The sequence below is a fragment of the Lepidochelys kempii genome, chromosome 6 (assembly GCF_965140285.1).
Source record: "Lepidochelys kempii isolate rLepKem1 chromosome 6, rLepKem1.hap1, whole genome shotgun sequence".
Classification (NCBI taxonomy): domain Eukaryota; kingdom Metazoa; phylum Chordata; order Testudines; family Cheloniidae; genus Lepidochelys; species Lepidochelys kempii.
Window position 1 is genome coordinate 74,758,015 of NC_136385.1, and position 16,402 is coordinate 74,774,416.

The following is a 16,402-nucleotide window of genomic DNA, read 5'->3' on the forward strand; positions in this document are numbered from 1 at the left end:
TATTAATATTGGGCAAAATATTGGATACTGCAGCTATGCCTGGAAGTGCCTCTTTAGCTTTCATTATAATTTCTGTATTTACTGGTCTTTATGATTTGACACTTCCTTCCCTATATGGTGTCTGACTGGGGAGAAGAGAGAATTATCCCTTAGAGTGTTGAGGATCTACTACATCCTGACATTTCAGGCATGATCAAGAGGGAGAACTGTGTTTCACCTAATGCAAACTAAATGCACGAGCCCAAGAAAAACAGAATTTTCAAATGGGGAAAAGTGATTGGCCCATAACTGTTACAGCACTAGTGTGCATCAGGATAATACATACAAGTAAACATAGGGATCAATCCTGCAGGGCTTCTGCCATCAGAGCTCACATTGATTTTTTAGTAGGAGATACAGACAGCCACTCACACAGGGCTTGGCAGGCTTGGTGCAAAATTTATATGCCTATTGTTCCATTATATACATCCCTGTTTTGAAGGGTTTAGCTTTGTAATTATAATTTGCTACTTTGGGTTTCATTAAAAAGTTTGCACCTTGTTTGAGCAAATCTGGCTGAGTTTCAAGAGCACTTGGACTGATTAACGGTGGGGTGGAAATCACTAGAAACTCAAGTGAGTTTTCCTTTGAGTTTTTGATGTTCAAACTCTGAGCTCAAAAGGAAACTCAGGATGGGAACTCACCTCAACTAATTAAGAAGAAGTTTACAGGAAGCCCTATGAACCAAACTGGTGGTGTTTTGAACAACTCTATTTGACTAGACACATTTCCTCTTTACTATTCACAACTTAAGGATGGTGTTAGCTAAACCCAGTTCCTGCACTCTTGGTTTGTTCTGGTTTGAAGAGAGACTGAAAAAGAATTGTACTTTTCTCTTTAAACAAAAGGGGCTGGATGGGGCTGATCATTAAAACCTCTTGTTTTGTAGTTCCCTAGGCTTCATTAATTACTTGTGCCCCTGGCAAGATACTGTATGGACACTTTACAATGACTACTCTGTATACAAAACTGTTGTATCCAGTCAAACTAATCTTCATGGAGGGAGGCTTCTATCCAAGGTTGGTCTGCTATCAGCAATTTCAGCTTCTAATAGCATCTCTAGCAGTAAAAGCCATAAGGCATATCTGTGGTATCATGAGATGCTTTTGAAGTCTGATAGGTATTTTTATATTTACTAATTGGCTGGAGCTTACATTGAAGCTATTGTTCATCTCTAACATCTTCAAGGAAGAGGATGTGGGGGTTTGCATGGCAAATTATTGAGTTGAGAAATATTCAAGATTCATATTCAAGCATCAGTATCTCAAACAAAAAACACTATACAGCTATCTGCGACCCTATAAGCAACAGGCACCATGGTCACCAGTGAAACTGCATACTATGTGGGCCTCAGTAATAATATTCATGCCCTTCAGCATCAAAAAGCACAAGCCCCTACCACTTGATAAGGAGAATCCCTATGATTAGAAATAAGTCACCTAAAGGACAATAACACCACAAATACATGAGCAGATCCTGATTTTTAAAAGCTCAAACATCCACATCTGCAAGCAAAAAAGAATATGAATTTGAGCATGTAATTGGTTCAGTTACCACAGATGGATGTGCAAATTGCTAGGTATATTTATAACTATCCATTTACTGATGGCCCTGGGCACCACAACTTTTGAAAATCAAATCCACATTATTTTCTACAGTAGAGGGACACATGCAGTGCTACATACATTGCACCTAGATGCAGAAATCATACTGTACTGACAGGGCCTTGTACTTAAGCACCAACCATACTACAAAGCAAAATGTTTTAAAAAATTCTTGTACCTGTTTTTCATGCACATGCCAAGTAAAATTATATCCAATTTATTTTTAGTGCTCTCTCTTGAAGAGTAGAGCTAAGACTCCAGAATTTTACAGCATTTATAGACATCATGCTTGCTTACACAAGGTGACTTACCACAGCCAAAAGCATGTATGCAACAGGACTCTCACTTCACTGACTTGCATGCCACATGCCACCAACTACTGCAACCATTCTCCAATCATATCAGCCAGGTATATTGTATTGCTGCTTACAATTACATTTTGTTTAGAAACAACATCCGAAGATATTCAGGATGAAGACATTGATGGTGCATTAGATTACTGATCTGGCAAAATCTATCCACATTTCTTATTGCCCTACATACAAATGTTGGGATTATTCTGTCCCTGTTTGTGACCTCTGACACTTTGGTTTTGGGGGTTTTTTTTGGTGCTAAGTACTTTGGGAGGTAATCCGTCATAGGATATCCTTCAGATTAAATTGAGACTCTGGCGTTTTGAATGAACATAAATGTGCCTCAGTCATTATTATTCTTTTTTCTGAATATGACCAGTGCAATGTGCATGGAGGTACGAAAATTATGAGAGAGCCACTTGGAAGTTTCAAGACCAGTATAAGATATTTTTAATGAATATAAATCCAGACAAAAATGTAATATAATCCTGGGTACGGTAGGGATAGCTATTGGCTGATCATTGACATGTGCTTCATAGAATCATAGAATATCAGGGTTGGAAGGGACCTCAGGAGGTCATCTAGTCCAACCCCCTGCTCAAAGCAGGACCAATCCCCAACTAAATCATCCTAGCCAGGGCTTTGTCAAGCCTGACCTTAAAAATATCTAAGGAAGGAGATTCCACCCCCCCCCAGGTAACGCATTCCAGTGTTTCACCACCCTCCTAGTGAAAAAGTTTTTCCTAATATCCAACCTAAACCTCCCCCACTGCAACTTGAGACCATTACTCCTTGTTCTGTCATCAGCTACCACCGAGAATAGTCTAGATCCATCCTCTTTGGAACCCCCTTTCAGGTAGTTGAAAGCACCTATCAAATCCCCTCTCATTCTTCTCTTCTGCAGACTAAACAATGCCAGTTCCCTCAGCCTCTCCTCATAAGTCATGTGTTCCAGTCCCCTAATCATTTTTGTTGCCCTCCACTGGACTCTTCCCAATTTTTCCACATCCTTCTTGTAGTGTGGGGCCCAAAACTGGACACAGTACTCCAGATGAGGCCTCACCAATGTCGAATAGAGGGGAACGATCACGTTCCTCGATCTGCTGGCAATGCCCCTACCTATACATCCCAAAATGCCATTGGCCTTCTTGGCAACAAGTGCACACTGATGACTCATATCCAGCTTCTCGTCCACTGTAACCCCTAGGTCCTTTTCTGCAGAACAGCTGCCGAGCCATTCGGCCCCTAGTCTGTAGCGGTGCATGGGATTCTTCCGTCCTAAGTGCAGGACTCTGCACTTGTCCTTGTTGAACCTCATCAGATTTCTTTTGGCCCAATCCTCTAATTGGTCTAGAGCCCTCTGTATCCTATCCCTACCCTCCAGCGTATCTACTTCTCCTCCCAGTTTAGTGTCATCTGCAAATTTGCTGAGGGTGCAATCCACACCATCCTCCAGATCATTTATGAAGGTGTGGATCTTCAGTCCTGTTCTAGAGCTAGACCTATAAAGCCAGACTCTTGTTTAAGAGAAAGCAGAAACTGGTAGTCATTTGGCAACCCACATCATACTCAAACAGCTACCAAAACACTATCCTCATCTCCCTCCGTCAAGCCAGGAGACTGGCTTATAAACTGGAGTACACTTATAAAGTTTGCAGATGATACCAAGCTGGGAGGGATTGCAAGTGCTTTGGAGGATAGAATTAAAATTCAAAGTGATCTGGACAAACTGGAGAAATGGTCTGAAGTAAAAAGGATAAACTTCAATAAGGACAAATGCAAAGTACTCCATTTAGGACAGAACAATCAGTTGCACACATACAAAATGGGAAATGACTGCCTTGGAAGGAGTACTGTGGAAAAGGATCTGGTGGTCATAGTGAACCACAAGCTAAATATGAGTCAACAGTGTAATGCTGTTGCAAAAAAAGCAAACATCATTTTGGGATGTATTAGCAGGAGTGTTGTAAGCAAGACACGAGAAGTAATTCTTCCACTGTACTCTGCGCTGATTAGGGCTCAAGTGGAGTATTGTGTCCAGTTCTGGGCTGCACATTTCAGGAAGGACGTGGACAAATTGGAGAGAGCCCAGAGAAAAGCGACAAACTAGAAAACATGACCTATGAGGGAAGATTGAAAAAACTGGGTTTGTTTAGTCTGGAAAAGAGAAGACTGATGGGGGACATGATAACAGTTTTCAAGTACATAAAAGGTTGTTACGAGGAGGAGAGAGAAAAATTGTTTTTCTTAACCTCTGAGGATAGGACAAGAAACAATGGGCTTAAATTGCAGCAAGGGAGGTTTAGGTTGGACATTAGGAAAAACTTCCTAACTGTCAGCATGGTTAAGCACTGGAATACATTGCCTAGGGAGATTGTGGAATCTCCAGCATTGGAGATTTTTAAGAGCAGGTTAGACAAATACCTGTCAGGAATGGTCTAGATAATACTTAATTCTGCCATGAGTGCAGGGGACTGGACTAGATGACCTCTCAAGGTCCCTTCCAGTTCTAGGACTCTTTGATTCTCTGACTGTGTGATCCCAAACAATCAATACATATATTCACATCTCTTTAAACTGTCCTTGTTTTTTGGCAGGTACTACTCAGTTTTATACCCATTGGAAAGAAAGATCTCTGATGCGAAGTCTCGAGACCTGGTTATCTACATCTGGGCCCATGCCGTGGTGGCCAGCATTCCTGTATTTGCTGTGACTAATGTGTCTGATATTTATGCCATGTCCACCTGCACAGGATCCTGGAGCTACTCCCTAGGCCACTTGGTGTATGTTATTATTTATAACATCACCACTGTTATTGTACCGGTGGCTGTGGTGTTTTTCTTTATGATTCTTATCCGCAGAGCACTGAGTGCTAGCCAAAAGAAAAAAGTCATCATAGCTGCCTTAAGAACGCCTCAGAATACTATTTCTATTCCCTATGCCTCCCAGAGAGAAGCTGAGCTTCATGCCATGCTGCTCTCCATGGTTATGATCTTTATTTTCTGTAGCGTTCCCTACGTGACTCTGATGATTTACCGTACCATACTCAACATATCAGATATTTCAATCTTCTTGTTCCTCACTGCCATCTGGTTGCCTAAAGTCTCCCTGCTAGCCAATCCTTTGCTCTTTTTGACTGTAAACAAATCTGTACGGAAGTGCTTAGTGGGGACAATAGTGCAGCTACACCGGAGGTATAGTAGGAGGAACATTATCAGCTCTGGGAGTGTTGCAGATACCAACTTGGAGCCCAATGTCCGCTCTGGTAGCCAGCTTCTGGAGATGTTTCACATTGGGCAGCAGCAAATTTTTAAGCCAACTGAGGATGATGAGGAGAATGAAACAAAATCCATTGGTTCTGGTGACTTTCAGCGGAAGGAAATCCCTACCACCAGTTTAGAGGTAGAACAGACGTTCGTTCAGAAATGTCTACAACACACCATTGCAGACTCGGCTGCTCAGGTGGCTCCTGCCATGCCAACAGAAGGCGAGCTGGTCAATGATAAATATTCAATGCAGTTTGGCTTTGGACCTTTTGAGTTGCCTCCACAGTGGCTCTCAGAAAATCGGAATAGTAAGAAGCGACTGCTGCCTCCCTTGGGGAATACCCCTGAAGAGCTCATCCAGACAAAGCAGCCCAAGTGTAAAGCAGAAAGAAAAATCAGCAGGAACAATAAAGTTAGTATCTTTCCCAAAGTGGATTCCTAGTAGGAGCAGGAGCTATGAATAACAAAGGAAGGCCACTTTCTACAGTACGCGATCCCATGGATCATTGTTATGCTGAAATTTGTTACAGGCTGATTTTTGTGCCAAATACATAAAAACAAAAGGGAAACATATAACAGAAGTGTTCCTTATGAATGTGTTTTCATCAAATATCTACTGGTGTCATTCCTGCTTTATTTGTGAAATCCAGACTGTAGTACAGGTCTGATTCACTTCCAAAGGGTATGTATGGCTTTGTGTACATTTCCTGTGAAACTTTCATGTTGCGGTCTGGCAGTTGGTTTACTGGGCACTCCAGTGTTTAGTAAAATGAAAACATAACTATTCTGTGTTGCAGCAGCAAGCCAATAGGCAGGACTTCAGGGAGCACAAAATGGAGGCAAAATAGGTAGGCCATGCCCCTTCTACACAAAAATGGACAGAGCAAGTTTCTGAGGGTTTCATTAATGAAATATAAAAAGATGCCCTTTCTCTTTAGCTGATCTCTTACAGCAAAGTAAAAAAATTGCCATGTCAGCCCCTAGGTTTCTTATGCATGTTACTCTTCTCTTCCTTTTGTAGCCCAGTTATTTTCTCAGTTAAAGTATGCTCACTTTTGGCCTAAAAAGGATCAATTAGCAGAGAAAGCCCAATTGCTGGTGTAGGAGGCCCCCCCAGATTGTTTAGAAATTAACAGAAAAAAACTTATAAAATAGCCATTTCCTCCCTTTAAAAACAAATGCATTTCCTGTAGTTTAATGAAAAGTAGACTGTAGTCCATGTGATACAGTTTCTTCCCAAAGGAGCATGCATAGATGTGCCTAGGGCATGAGCCAATGGCAGTTAGATCCCATGGTGATGTGCATGGTGCATATGCCTACTGGGTGCATGATTTTGGCATGCTGTAAATAGCCAGAGTCCTGGGTAAATATGTGGTCTGCTTGTGCCCTTTTCTTTTGACTGTTTTGTGAAAACACAAGGCATTACCTTTATTTGCCTGCATTTCTCAAGGTGCAGAAATTGTAATACCTTTTTAAAAAGTGATGTTGCAGCAAGCTGATGGTTAGCCTCCGAACAGAATAAATGTAAGTGCCATTCTTTACTCTTGGCGGGAGTAGGGAGACAGCACAACCCCTAAATTTCCTTTTAGTGGTGGGCATAAACCCCAAATACTCTAATTGTAATTTACACCACTCATCTCATACTAGATCGGGGTGGCCAACCTGAGGCTGAGAAGGAGCCAGAATTTACCAATGTACGTTGCCAAAGAGCCCAGTAATACGTCAGCAGCCCCCGATTAGCTTCTCCCCTCCCCCGCTCCCAGTGCCTCCCGCCCATCATCAGCCCCATCGATTAGCACCTTCCCCACCCTCCCCGCACCTCCCGATCAGCTGTTTCGTGGTGTGCAGGAGGCTCGGGGGAAGGAGGAGAGAGGAGCGAGGGCATGGCAGGCTCAAGGGAGGAGGCAGGAAGGGGAGGAGTGTGGGCAGGGCCTGTGGCAGAGCCAGGGGTTGAGCAGTGAGCACCCCCTGGCACATGGGAAAGTTGGCACCTGTAGCTCCAGCCCCGCAGTCGGTGCCTATACAAGGAGCCGCATATTAACTTCTGAAGAGCCGCATGTGGCTCCGGGGCCACAGGTTGGCCACCCGGTACTAGATCATCCAATATATGACTTTCACAGCAGATTTCCACACCTGGTGCCTAAATCCTTTGTGAATCAGAACCAAACTGTCCATTCTATCAAAAAGCTAGTCTATCTAGGAGTGCTCAGGCATTGTACTGTAGCTCACCTACCTTCTTGATTACAGATGTATTGTTTTGCGTATCTTGAATGTGAATTTTAAACTGTGACAGTCTGTAAGACAAACTTAAAACTACTGTACCCCTGGAACTTTAATCCTTGTTCAGTTGCAGGTGGCCCTTCCTTTCTTCCATTTCTGTATTTGCTGTTGTCTCACACTGTAGTTTATCAAAAGCACAGATTGATGATACCCTAGTACTCTTTGTGCGCACTTGTTCTCAGTTTGTAGTTTAGATCTTTGGTGCATGCCAAGCCCTCACCTGTAGCCTACTGCCTGTTTAGTAAATAGTTTTCTTTAAAACGTAGAGGTGAAGACTCTTGTCTAGTTTAAAATAACTTGCCAAATCTGACCAGCCCAGTGTTAAAAGAAAGAAAGAATTCTGCCTAGGCAGAGAATGATGAATAACTGTTCTTCCTCAGACACATCTGAAGCACGACTGTGGTTTCAGATGAAGCTAAGGGTGATTCATGTCTACTAGTCACTCAAAGCAAACATTTTAACAAAAATGTGAAGAGTGGTTTTTAAACTCCATTGTAAACAATGTTTCTCGTCCTCTCCTTTTAGGTTGTTGCTATGCAAGTTTAGGGGTTCTCAGTCTGGGGGCCACAACCGCAGATGGATCACAGACAGGTCACAACCACCCTGCCCTTTCCATTTAGCAATATGGGAATGGGGTCTGGCTAGTGGAAGGGAGTGGAAGGTCTCAGGATGGAAAATGTTGAGAATCACTGTTGCTAGTTATTTTTTGTAAGTGTTGATAAAATATTGCAACGGAATATGTGTTTGTTTTTTCAGAGTTACTAGATCAGCAGCCTTTATTAACAACATATCTGAAAAAGAAAGCTGTCAGCTACTGCATCTTCCTTATAAGCTTTTGGTTAAATTAAACATTTGTGGTCTGCTTCCTAGTAGGCATGAGCCAAAGCCAGCAGTCTTCATCTGAAGCTTTCCCCTTTCTCCAAACTTTGGGTCTTCAGAATGGAACCCAGCTGTGAACCTCCCTTGAAAAAACAAAGCCACCCTTGGTTTTGCCCATTCTTGCTTTCATGTTCAATAGAACAATGATAAACATAGAGTCAAATTCAATAGACTTACACCAGGTATGAATTTGGCCTTTTTAATCCTAAATTGTTTTGGAGGGTGACAGGTTTGGTTGTTTTTTATGATGAAGACAAACATATGTTTCCATTCACATTGAATGTATTTAGAAGCTGGCATGTATTTTTTTCAAACTGCCACTTGGGACACTGCATTGTTTCAGGAAACAAATTTGATTAGGATGCATTTTTTTTACACTTTAAGAATTGCTTTGGAATATAAATGATAGCTGGAAGCGTTTTATTTTAGTCATTTTTGCAGCAGAGTTTATCCATTTGAACTTCTGTGAGAATCAGAGAAATGTATGAAAGCACATCTTTTGTGTTCAGAGAAGGAATGAGCCCCTGGATAGAGCATAATACGGATGCTTTAGTCAGATTATAAGCAACCAACCCTCTGATAGAACTGTAGTCAAAGAACAATACATCATTCAGATGAGTGACAATGAGCTACGGAATATTTCACTTTTAGGGTGCTGGTTTAAACTCATGATAGATCACTAGTAACTGTCATTATCATCATAGGGCTTGTCACTACATTCCTTCACCAGGGTGCCTCCTAAATGTCGGAGCAGGCTCATGCATTTACCTAAGGCTCTGCTCTGCACTGCCCAGGTGTTCCACCACACTATTCCAGTCATGAGAGTCTCAGATCTCCAGAAGAGCCCCAGATAGTCGACCTCTTCTAGGGTTGTCAACAAACACAAAAAGAAATTAACACATACCTGTGATAGTTCTTGGGGTACCCAGGACTGTGAGTCACCTTGTTACCCCCCTGCCTCCAGCATGAGAGAGACTTGCTTATACTTATCTGGGTATCAGTCCCTGACACCACCAGCCTGTTAGCCACCCAAGCACTCTCCTCTGGGCTGTAGTGTCCAGCCCTTTATCCACTAAACACTCACAGAATACCAGGTCTGCTGTCCCCAGAGGGTCAGTATACATACCAGTTGTATGATTCAACTCAGGACGAGCACCTTGCTTAATACTCCAGCACTGAGATTACTCCTGGGGAATTCTGCACCACTGTGCATGTGCAGAATTCATGTTCCCTGCAGAAAAATGACTTCCTATTCCTTTTAAGCTCTTCCCTCCAAGTCTGATATCTTTCACAAGAATAGCAGAGTGGGGCCGTCTGAGCCCACAATAGCTCATTAACCTTGTGTTGCCCTGTGTAGGGTTTGTATACCCCATCACAGGCTGTTTGTTTGCTTATGTACGACTTCTAGCTGTGCAATATGCTCTCTGGTAACCTGCTATGAAGAAAGAGCTAATGATCAAGAGTTCTACCTTCTGATCATCAAATCAAAGTGGGAGGGGGGACCCAAACACCCATTGCCATACTGATCATTGGGGAAAGTAAAGGAAATTGAATGATGGAAAAAGAAGGAAGAAAAGACTGAGGTAATTTGGGCAGGTAAAGAGACTGGAAGATAACCTTCTCCCTTTAAGAATACTGTTATAACCCTATAGAAGAAAGAACACAGAAAAATCACTCATAATAACTCATAATGTACAGAAAAATAAATCTTTTACAAGTAAAAGTACAGATTAGAAAACAATGTCAATTTCCTGTACCCAAGTACCCCTGAAAATAATGTAATATTTAAATAACATATGGGTTTAAAACAAAGCAATTATTCAGCATTGTAGTGCTGCATTGGTTGACTCCTCTGGCAACAATGGATTTTGATTGCATAGCAGGATACGCTTACATAGAAAGCCAGGAGTCTTGTAGTACATGAGAACATTTAGTTGTTCTGAAGTTGTACTAATTTAATGTATGCACTTGATTTTTAATATATATTTATACACACATGTACCTGTATGTATATTTTGCAGATAAAAAGCTGTCAGGTTTGCTCTACTCTGATATTTGTCCCCTTTTATAATCCTTTTCTCTGGTCAACACTAAAGGTCTGCTTTCAAGTAGTTTAATAATCAGTTTCTAAGGGGTTGTTGTAACCTTGTTTTGTATCTGGAATACACCACAAGATTTGAATTCCCAGTTTAATTAATCTTGTGATGTTTGGGGCTATTATGCCAAACCCTAAAACAATAAGACAAAAAATATTGTTACTTTTTAAGTTGCTAGCTTAACATTTAAAGTTGTATATCAAGTAACACTACAGTTTAAAAACAAAAAAACTAAGCAACAGAAAGTAATGGAAATGAAAGGCTGAGGGAAAGCTGACAATGTATTCAAATATTCATAGTTTACACAACATCTGGAATAAATGCATCTGCACCCTTGTTTCCTGTCTTCCTCTTGCTTCACCTGCCTTGCAGAGCTTTAGAATTCTGTAGGGTGTGCAGCTCCCTGTCTTGCTGTGTCCTGAAGAACTTGCTGTGTCCTGAAGAAGCTTCTCACAGCTCCCATCTCCACTCCTTGCACGGCATGGCTCTTACAAAGCATGCAAGAGAGCATATCGACTTTGCAAAGTGGATTATAAAGAGCTTTTTAAAAGTAGCCTCTTTCTCTCTACTAGGTTTTAACGGCATATCTTTAGGTATGTATGGTTTAAAGTGTTACAGTCAAGCTTTTATTTTTTTAAAGCTAAAGAGCACTCATGAAAAGGTAAGAGACTGTATGATTTCAATAAAACTCATTTGTAAGGAGCCATAACTTAATGGTTCAGCTGACTGCCTTCAGACTTTCAAAATAAAAAGAGTATACCTGAAAAGCATTTTATTTAATTTGAAAAATACTTTTTTCTATGTAAAATTAGGGGTTATTAAAATAAAATAGGTGTTATAAATAAGTTATAGTGGTATCTGTACCTATGGAAATGCTGCTTTGGGACTAGTCATAGTAATCTTTAATAACCTATAATTCAAGGACACATCAATTTTCTTCATACAGAAAAAAAACTAAAACCCAAAAGCCTGGGTGCTAATCTGCAATAAAACTTTGACATCTGAACAAAATTAAACAAACCCACTCCCCCAGTAACTTGAACCCTGTTCTGTACAACTCTGAATACACAAGCTCTTCTACTTGAACTGAAAAAAAGCTGCAGCCTCCCTCCTGTTCCCTGGAGGCCAGAGAGAGAGAGGAACAGCAGGGGTGCTGCCAAGAAAGATCTTCATTTCTTGTCAATTTTAAAGCTTCTAAACCAGACGAGGTCAGTGAAGAGTTCTGAAAGATTGATTTTTCTGGTTACTTAGCAACACCAAAAATGTGGAATCTAATAACATTTCATTGCTCCTTGAGCTCCTCTTCTGCATACTCCGCGCTTAGCACTTAGAGGCTTTCCAAACACTGATTTGCTCTTCTCCCAGACACTACTCTGAGGTAGGTGCCAGCAGGTATTATGGCACCTTAAAGACTAACAGATATATTTGAGCATAAGCTTTCATGGGTAAAAACCTCACTTCTTTAGATTCATGGAGTGAAAGTTACAGATGAAGACATAAATATACTGACACATGAAGAGAAGGGAGTTACCTCACAAGTGGAGAACCAGTGTTGACAGGGCCAATTCGATCAGAGTGGATATAGTCCACTCCCAACCATAGATGAGGAGGTGTCAATTCCAAGAGAGGCAAAGCTGCTTCTGTAATAAGCCAGCCAATCCCAGTCCCTATTCAAGCCCAAATTAATGGTGTTAAATTTGCAAATGAATTTTAGTTCTGCTGTTTCTCTTTGAAGTCTGTTTCTGAAGTTTTTTTGTTCAAGTACAGCTACTTTCAAATCTGTTATAGAATGTCCAGGAAGATTGAAGTGTTCTTCCACTGGCTTTTGTGTGTTACCATTTCTGATATCTGATTTGTGTCCATTTATCCTTTTATGTAGGGACTGTCTGGTTTGGCCAATGTACATGGCAGAGAGGCATTGCTGGCACATGATGGCATATATAACATTAGTAGACATGCAGGTGAATGAGCCTCTGATGGTGTGGCTGATGTGGTTGGGTCCTCTGATGGTGTCACTAGAGTAGATATGGGGACAGAGTAGGCAACGAGATTTGCTACAGGGATTGGTTCCTGGGTTAGTGTTTCTCTGGTGTGGTGTGTAGTTGCTGGTGAGTATTTGCTTCAGGTTTGGGGGCTGTCTGTAAGCGAGGACTGGCCTGTCTCCCAAGGTCTGTGAAAGTGAAGGATCGTTTTCCAGGATAAGTTGTAGATTGTTGATAATGTGCTGGAGAGGTTTTAGCTGGGGGCTGTACGTGATGGCTAGTGGTGTTCTGTTATTTTCCTTGTAGGGCCTGTCATGTAGTAGGTGATTTCTGGGTACCCGTTTCGCTCTGTCAGTCTGTTTCCTCACTTCCCCGGTGGGTATTGTAGTTTTAAGAATGCTTGATAAAGATCTTGTAGGTGTTTGTCTCTGTCTGAGGGATTGGAGCAAATTTGGTTGTATCTTAGGGCTTGGCTGTAGACAATGGATCGCGTGATGTGTCCTGGATGGAAGCTGGAGGCATGTAGGTAAGTATAGAGGTCAGTAGGTTTCCGGTATAGGGTGCTGTTTATGTGACCATCACTTATTTGCACTGTAGTGTCCAGGAAGTGGATCTCTTGTGTGGACTGGTCCAGGCTGAGGTTGATGGTGAGGTGGAAATTGTTGAAATCCAGGTGGAATTCTTCAAGGGCCTCCTTCCCATTGGTCCATATGATGAAGATGTCATCAATGTAGCAAGTAGAGGAGGGGTGCTAGGGGACGAGAGCTGAGGAAGCGTTGCTCTAAGTCAGCCATAAAGATGTTGGCATACTATGGGGCCATGCGGGTACCCATAGCAGTGCCGCTGACTTGAAGGTATAAGTTGTCCCCAAATCTGAAATGGTTGTGGGTGAGGACAAAGTCACAAAGCTCAGCCACCAGGTGTGCTGTGGCCTCATCAGGGATACTGTTTTTGACAGCTTGTAGTCCATCCTCATGTGGAATATTGGAATAAAGAGTTTCTACATCCATGGTGGCCAGGAAGATCACCAATGCATTGTAGTTTCCTCAGAAAGTCGGTGGTGTCTCGAAGATAGCTAGGAGTGCTGGTAGCGTAGGGTCTGAGGAGAGAGTTCAAATAGCCAGATAATCTTGCTGTAAGAGTGCTGATGCCTGAGATGATGGGGCATCCAGGGTTTCCAGGTTTATAGATCTTGGGTAGCAGATAGAATACCCCTGGTCGGGGCTCTGGGGGGGTGTCCGTGTAGATTTGTTCCCGTGCTGTAGCAGGGAGTTTCTTGAGCAGATGGTGCAGTTTCCTTTGGTACCCTTCAGTGGGGTCAGAGGATAGTGGCCTGTAGAATGTGGTATTGGAGAGTTTCCTGGCAGCCTCCTGTTTATAATCTGACCTGTTCATTATGACTATACCACCTCCTTTGTCAGCCCCTTTGATTATAATGTCAGAGTTGTTTCTGAGGCTGTGGATGGCATTGCGTTCTGTACGGCTGAGGTTATGGGGCAAGTGATGCTGTTTGTTCACAATTTCAGCCTGTGCACGTCTGCGGAAGCACTCTATGTAGAAGTCCAGTCTATCATTTCGACCGTCAGGAGGAGTCCACGCAGAATTCTTCTTCTTGTAGTGTTGGTAGGAGAGTTTCTGTGGGTCAGTGCACTGTTGAAAATATTCCTTAAGTCGGAGACGACAAAAGTAGACTTCCAGATCACCACCTACTCTGTCCCCATATCTACTCTAGACTCCAGACTCCTTGTTGTTTTTGTGGATACAGACTAACACAGAATACCCGGTTGAAAAGGGACCCTGGCAGCTCTCGTCAGCAATGCTCACCGGGCCCTACCTGTCCTGGCTCCGTGCTGTGCCCTGGAAGTGGCCAGCAGGTCCAGGTCCTAGGCGAGGGGGAGACCACAGGGCTCCACGCGCTGTCCCTGCCCCGAGCACCAGCTCCACACTGCCATTGGCTGAGAACCGGCCAATGGGAGCTGGGGTGGTAGTGCCTGTGGGTGAGAGTGGTGTGTGGAGCCTCCTGCCCTCCCCGCCTAGGACAGAGACCTGCTGGCTACTTCTGGGGAGCATGCAGAGCAGTGCCAGGACAGGCAGGCAGTCTGCCTTGGACCTTCACTGCGCAGCTGATCGGGAGCTGCCCGAGGTAAGCCCACACCCCAAGCCCCTGTTCCAGCCCTGAGCCCCCCCAAGCCCAGAGCCCCCTCCTGCACCTCAAACCCGTCATCCTCGGCCCCACCCCAGACCCCGCATCCTGAGACGAGCCTTCAACCCCCCTGAGCCCCAACTTCCGGCCCCAGCCCTGAGCCCTCCCAAACCCAGAGTACCCTCCTGCACCCCAAACCCCGCATCCTTGGCCCCACCCAAGAGCTCTCACCCCCTGCACCCTACCCCCCTAACTTCACCCACAGTCCCCTCCTGCACCCCCAGCCCAGAGCCCTCACCCCTTCCACTCCACAAACCCCTGCCTCAACACGCAGCCCCCTCCCACACTCCAAATCCCTCGGCCCCATCCCCCAGCCTGGAGCCCCCTCCTGCACCCCAGCCCCACCCCAGAGCCCACATCCCCAGCTGGAGCCCTCACCCAAACTCCCTTCCCTAGTCCGGAGTCCCCTCCTGCACCCTGAACACCTCATTTCTGGCCCCACTCTGGAGCCTGCACCCCAAGTTAGAGTCCTCACCCTCTCCCACACTCTAACCCCCTTCTCCAGCCTAGTGAAAGTGAGTGAGGGTGCGGGAGAGTGAGCCACCGAGGGAGGGGGAATGTAGTGAGTGGGAGCAGGGCCTCAGGAAGGGGCTGGGCTGGGGTGTTCAGTTTTGTGTGACTAGAAAGTTGCCAACCCTAGTGTGGAGCCGCCTGGCAGTCCCTATGCATAGGCGCCAGCAGGGGGACATGCCACTGCTCCTGGGAGCCATGCAAAGCCAGGGTCCCTTTTCGATCGGTTGTTCTGTTTGAAAACCGGACACCTGGCAACCCTCTGAGCCGCCACCCAGGTAGCTGTGGGAAGCTATGGACCCTCCAAATGCCCTGGGTGGGGGAGCTGGGAGGCGGGGACATGGGCCGGGGACTGCTCTTGCGCCTCCCATCCTGAGCAAGTGGAGGGTCCTTGGCTGCCCAGGCTGCTCTTACTTGGGCTGGGCTCCAGCTTCGGGCCTTGCCAGGGTGGGGGCTGGGCCTCGGAGAGAAGAGCAGGGGCAGGAGGCCGGGCCTGTGGTAAAAAGTGGATAAGCCAGGCCTGGCCTCTTTCAAAAGTGAGATGGCCATGGCTCCTTGACCCCCCCCTGTTCCGGTGCCACTGTGGCCTGAGCAGTTGCAGAGCCTCCTGCTCCCTGATCACTTTTACCCACCCATCAGCCAACCTTTGGACACAGAACCGTTCTGGGGCTCCAATGCAATTCTGCTTAGCCATCAACCATTGCTAGCTCTTGATGCTTGGCCCCTGAAGGAGGAGCAGAGCAGGGGAAAAGACTCAGCAGGAGGGGGCTTTCCAAACACAAGTCCGTGTGTGAAATCTCAGTCCTATGGAAGTCAATGGGAGTTTTCCCATTGACTTCAATGGGGCCAGGATTTCACTCCATACTTAGGGTGCTGTGCCAAAGTAGAAGAAATATTATATGCAGCCACGAAAACACCTAGAAGTGGGACTGTACTGTTCCTACAACACACTTTGGGACTGGCTATTGCGGTGTGATGTGCTCAGTGCTACCAAGAGAGTCAGTATAACAACTAGAATATGACCTCTGGAATTCTTGGCACACAGTCCTGTATTCAGACCACTACGAGTCAGAGTCAAATGAGTAAAACAAAAGAAAAAAAATTGTTATTTTCCCATAATTAGCTTACTTTTATAGAAGAAAAAAAATTTCAAGAAAAAGGTCAGTTTTTCTGAAATTTAGAGATATGGT

The 16,402-nt window shown here is 44.3% G+C and overlaps 1 protein-coding gene across 1 annotated transcript in view; it reads left to right on the forward strand.

Annotated features, from left to right (window-relative positions):
* GPR176 (G protein-coupled receptor 176) overlaps nt 1-11,177 on the forward strand; it is an 86,492-nt gene extending 75,315 nt beyond the window's left edge. The window contains exon 3 of the mRNA XM_073348814.2: nt 4,594-11,177. Within this exon, the coding sequence (XP_073204915.1) occupies nt 4,594-5,704 (1,111 nt within the window). The 3' untranslated portion in view covers nt 5,705-11,177. The remainder of the gene's footprint in view (nt 1-4,593) is intronic.
* Nucleotides 11,178-16,402: the final 5,225 nt, after the last annotated feature.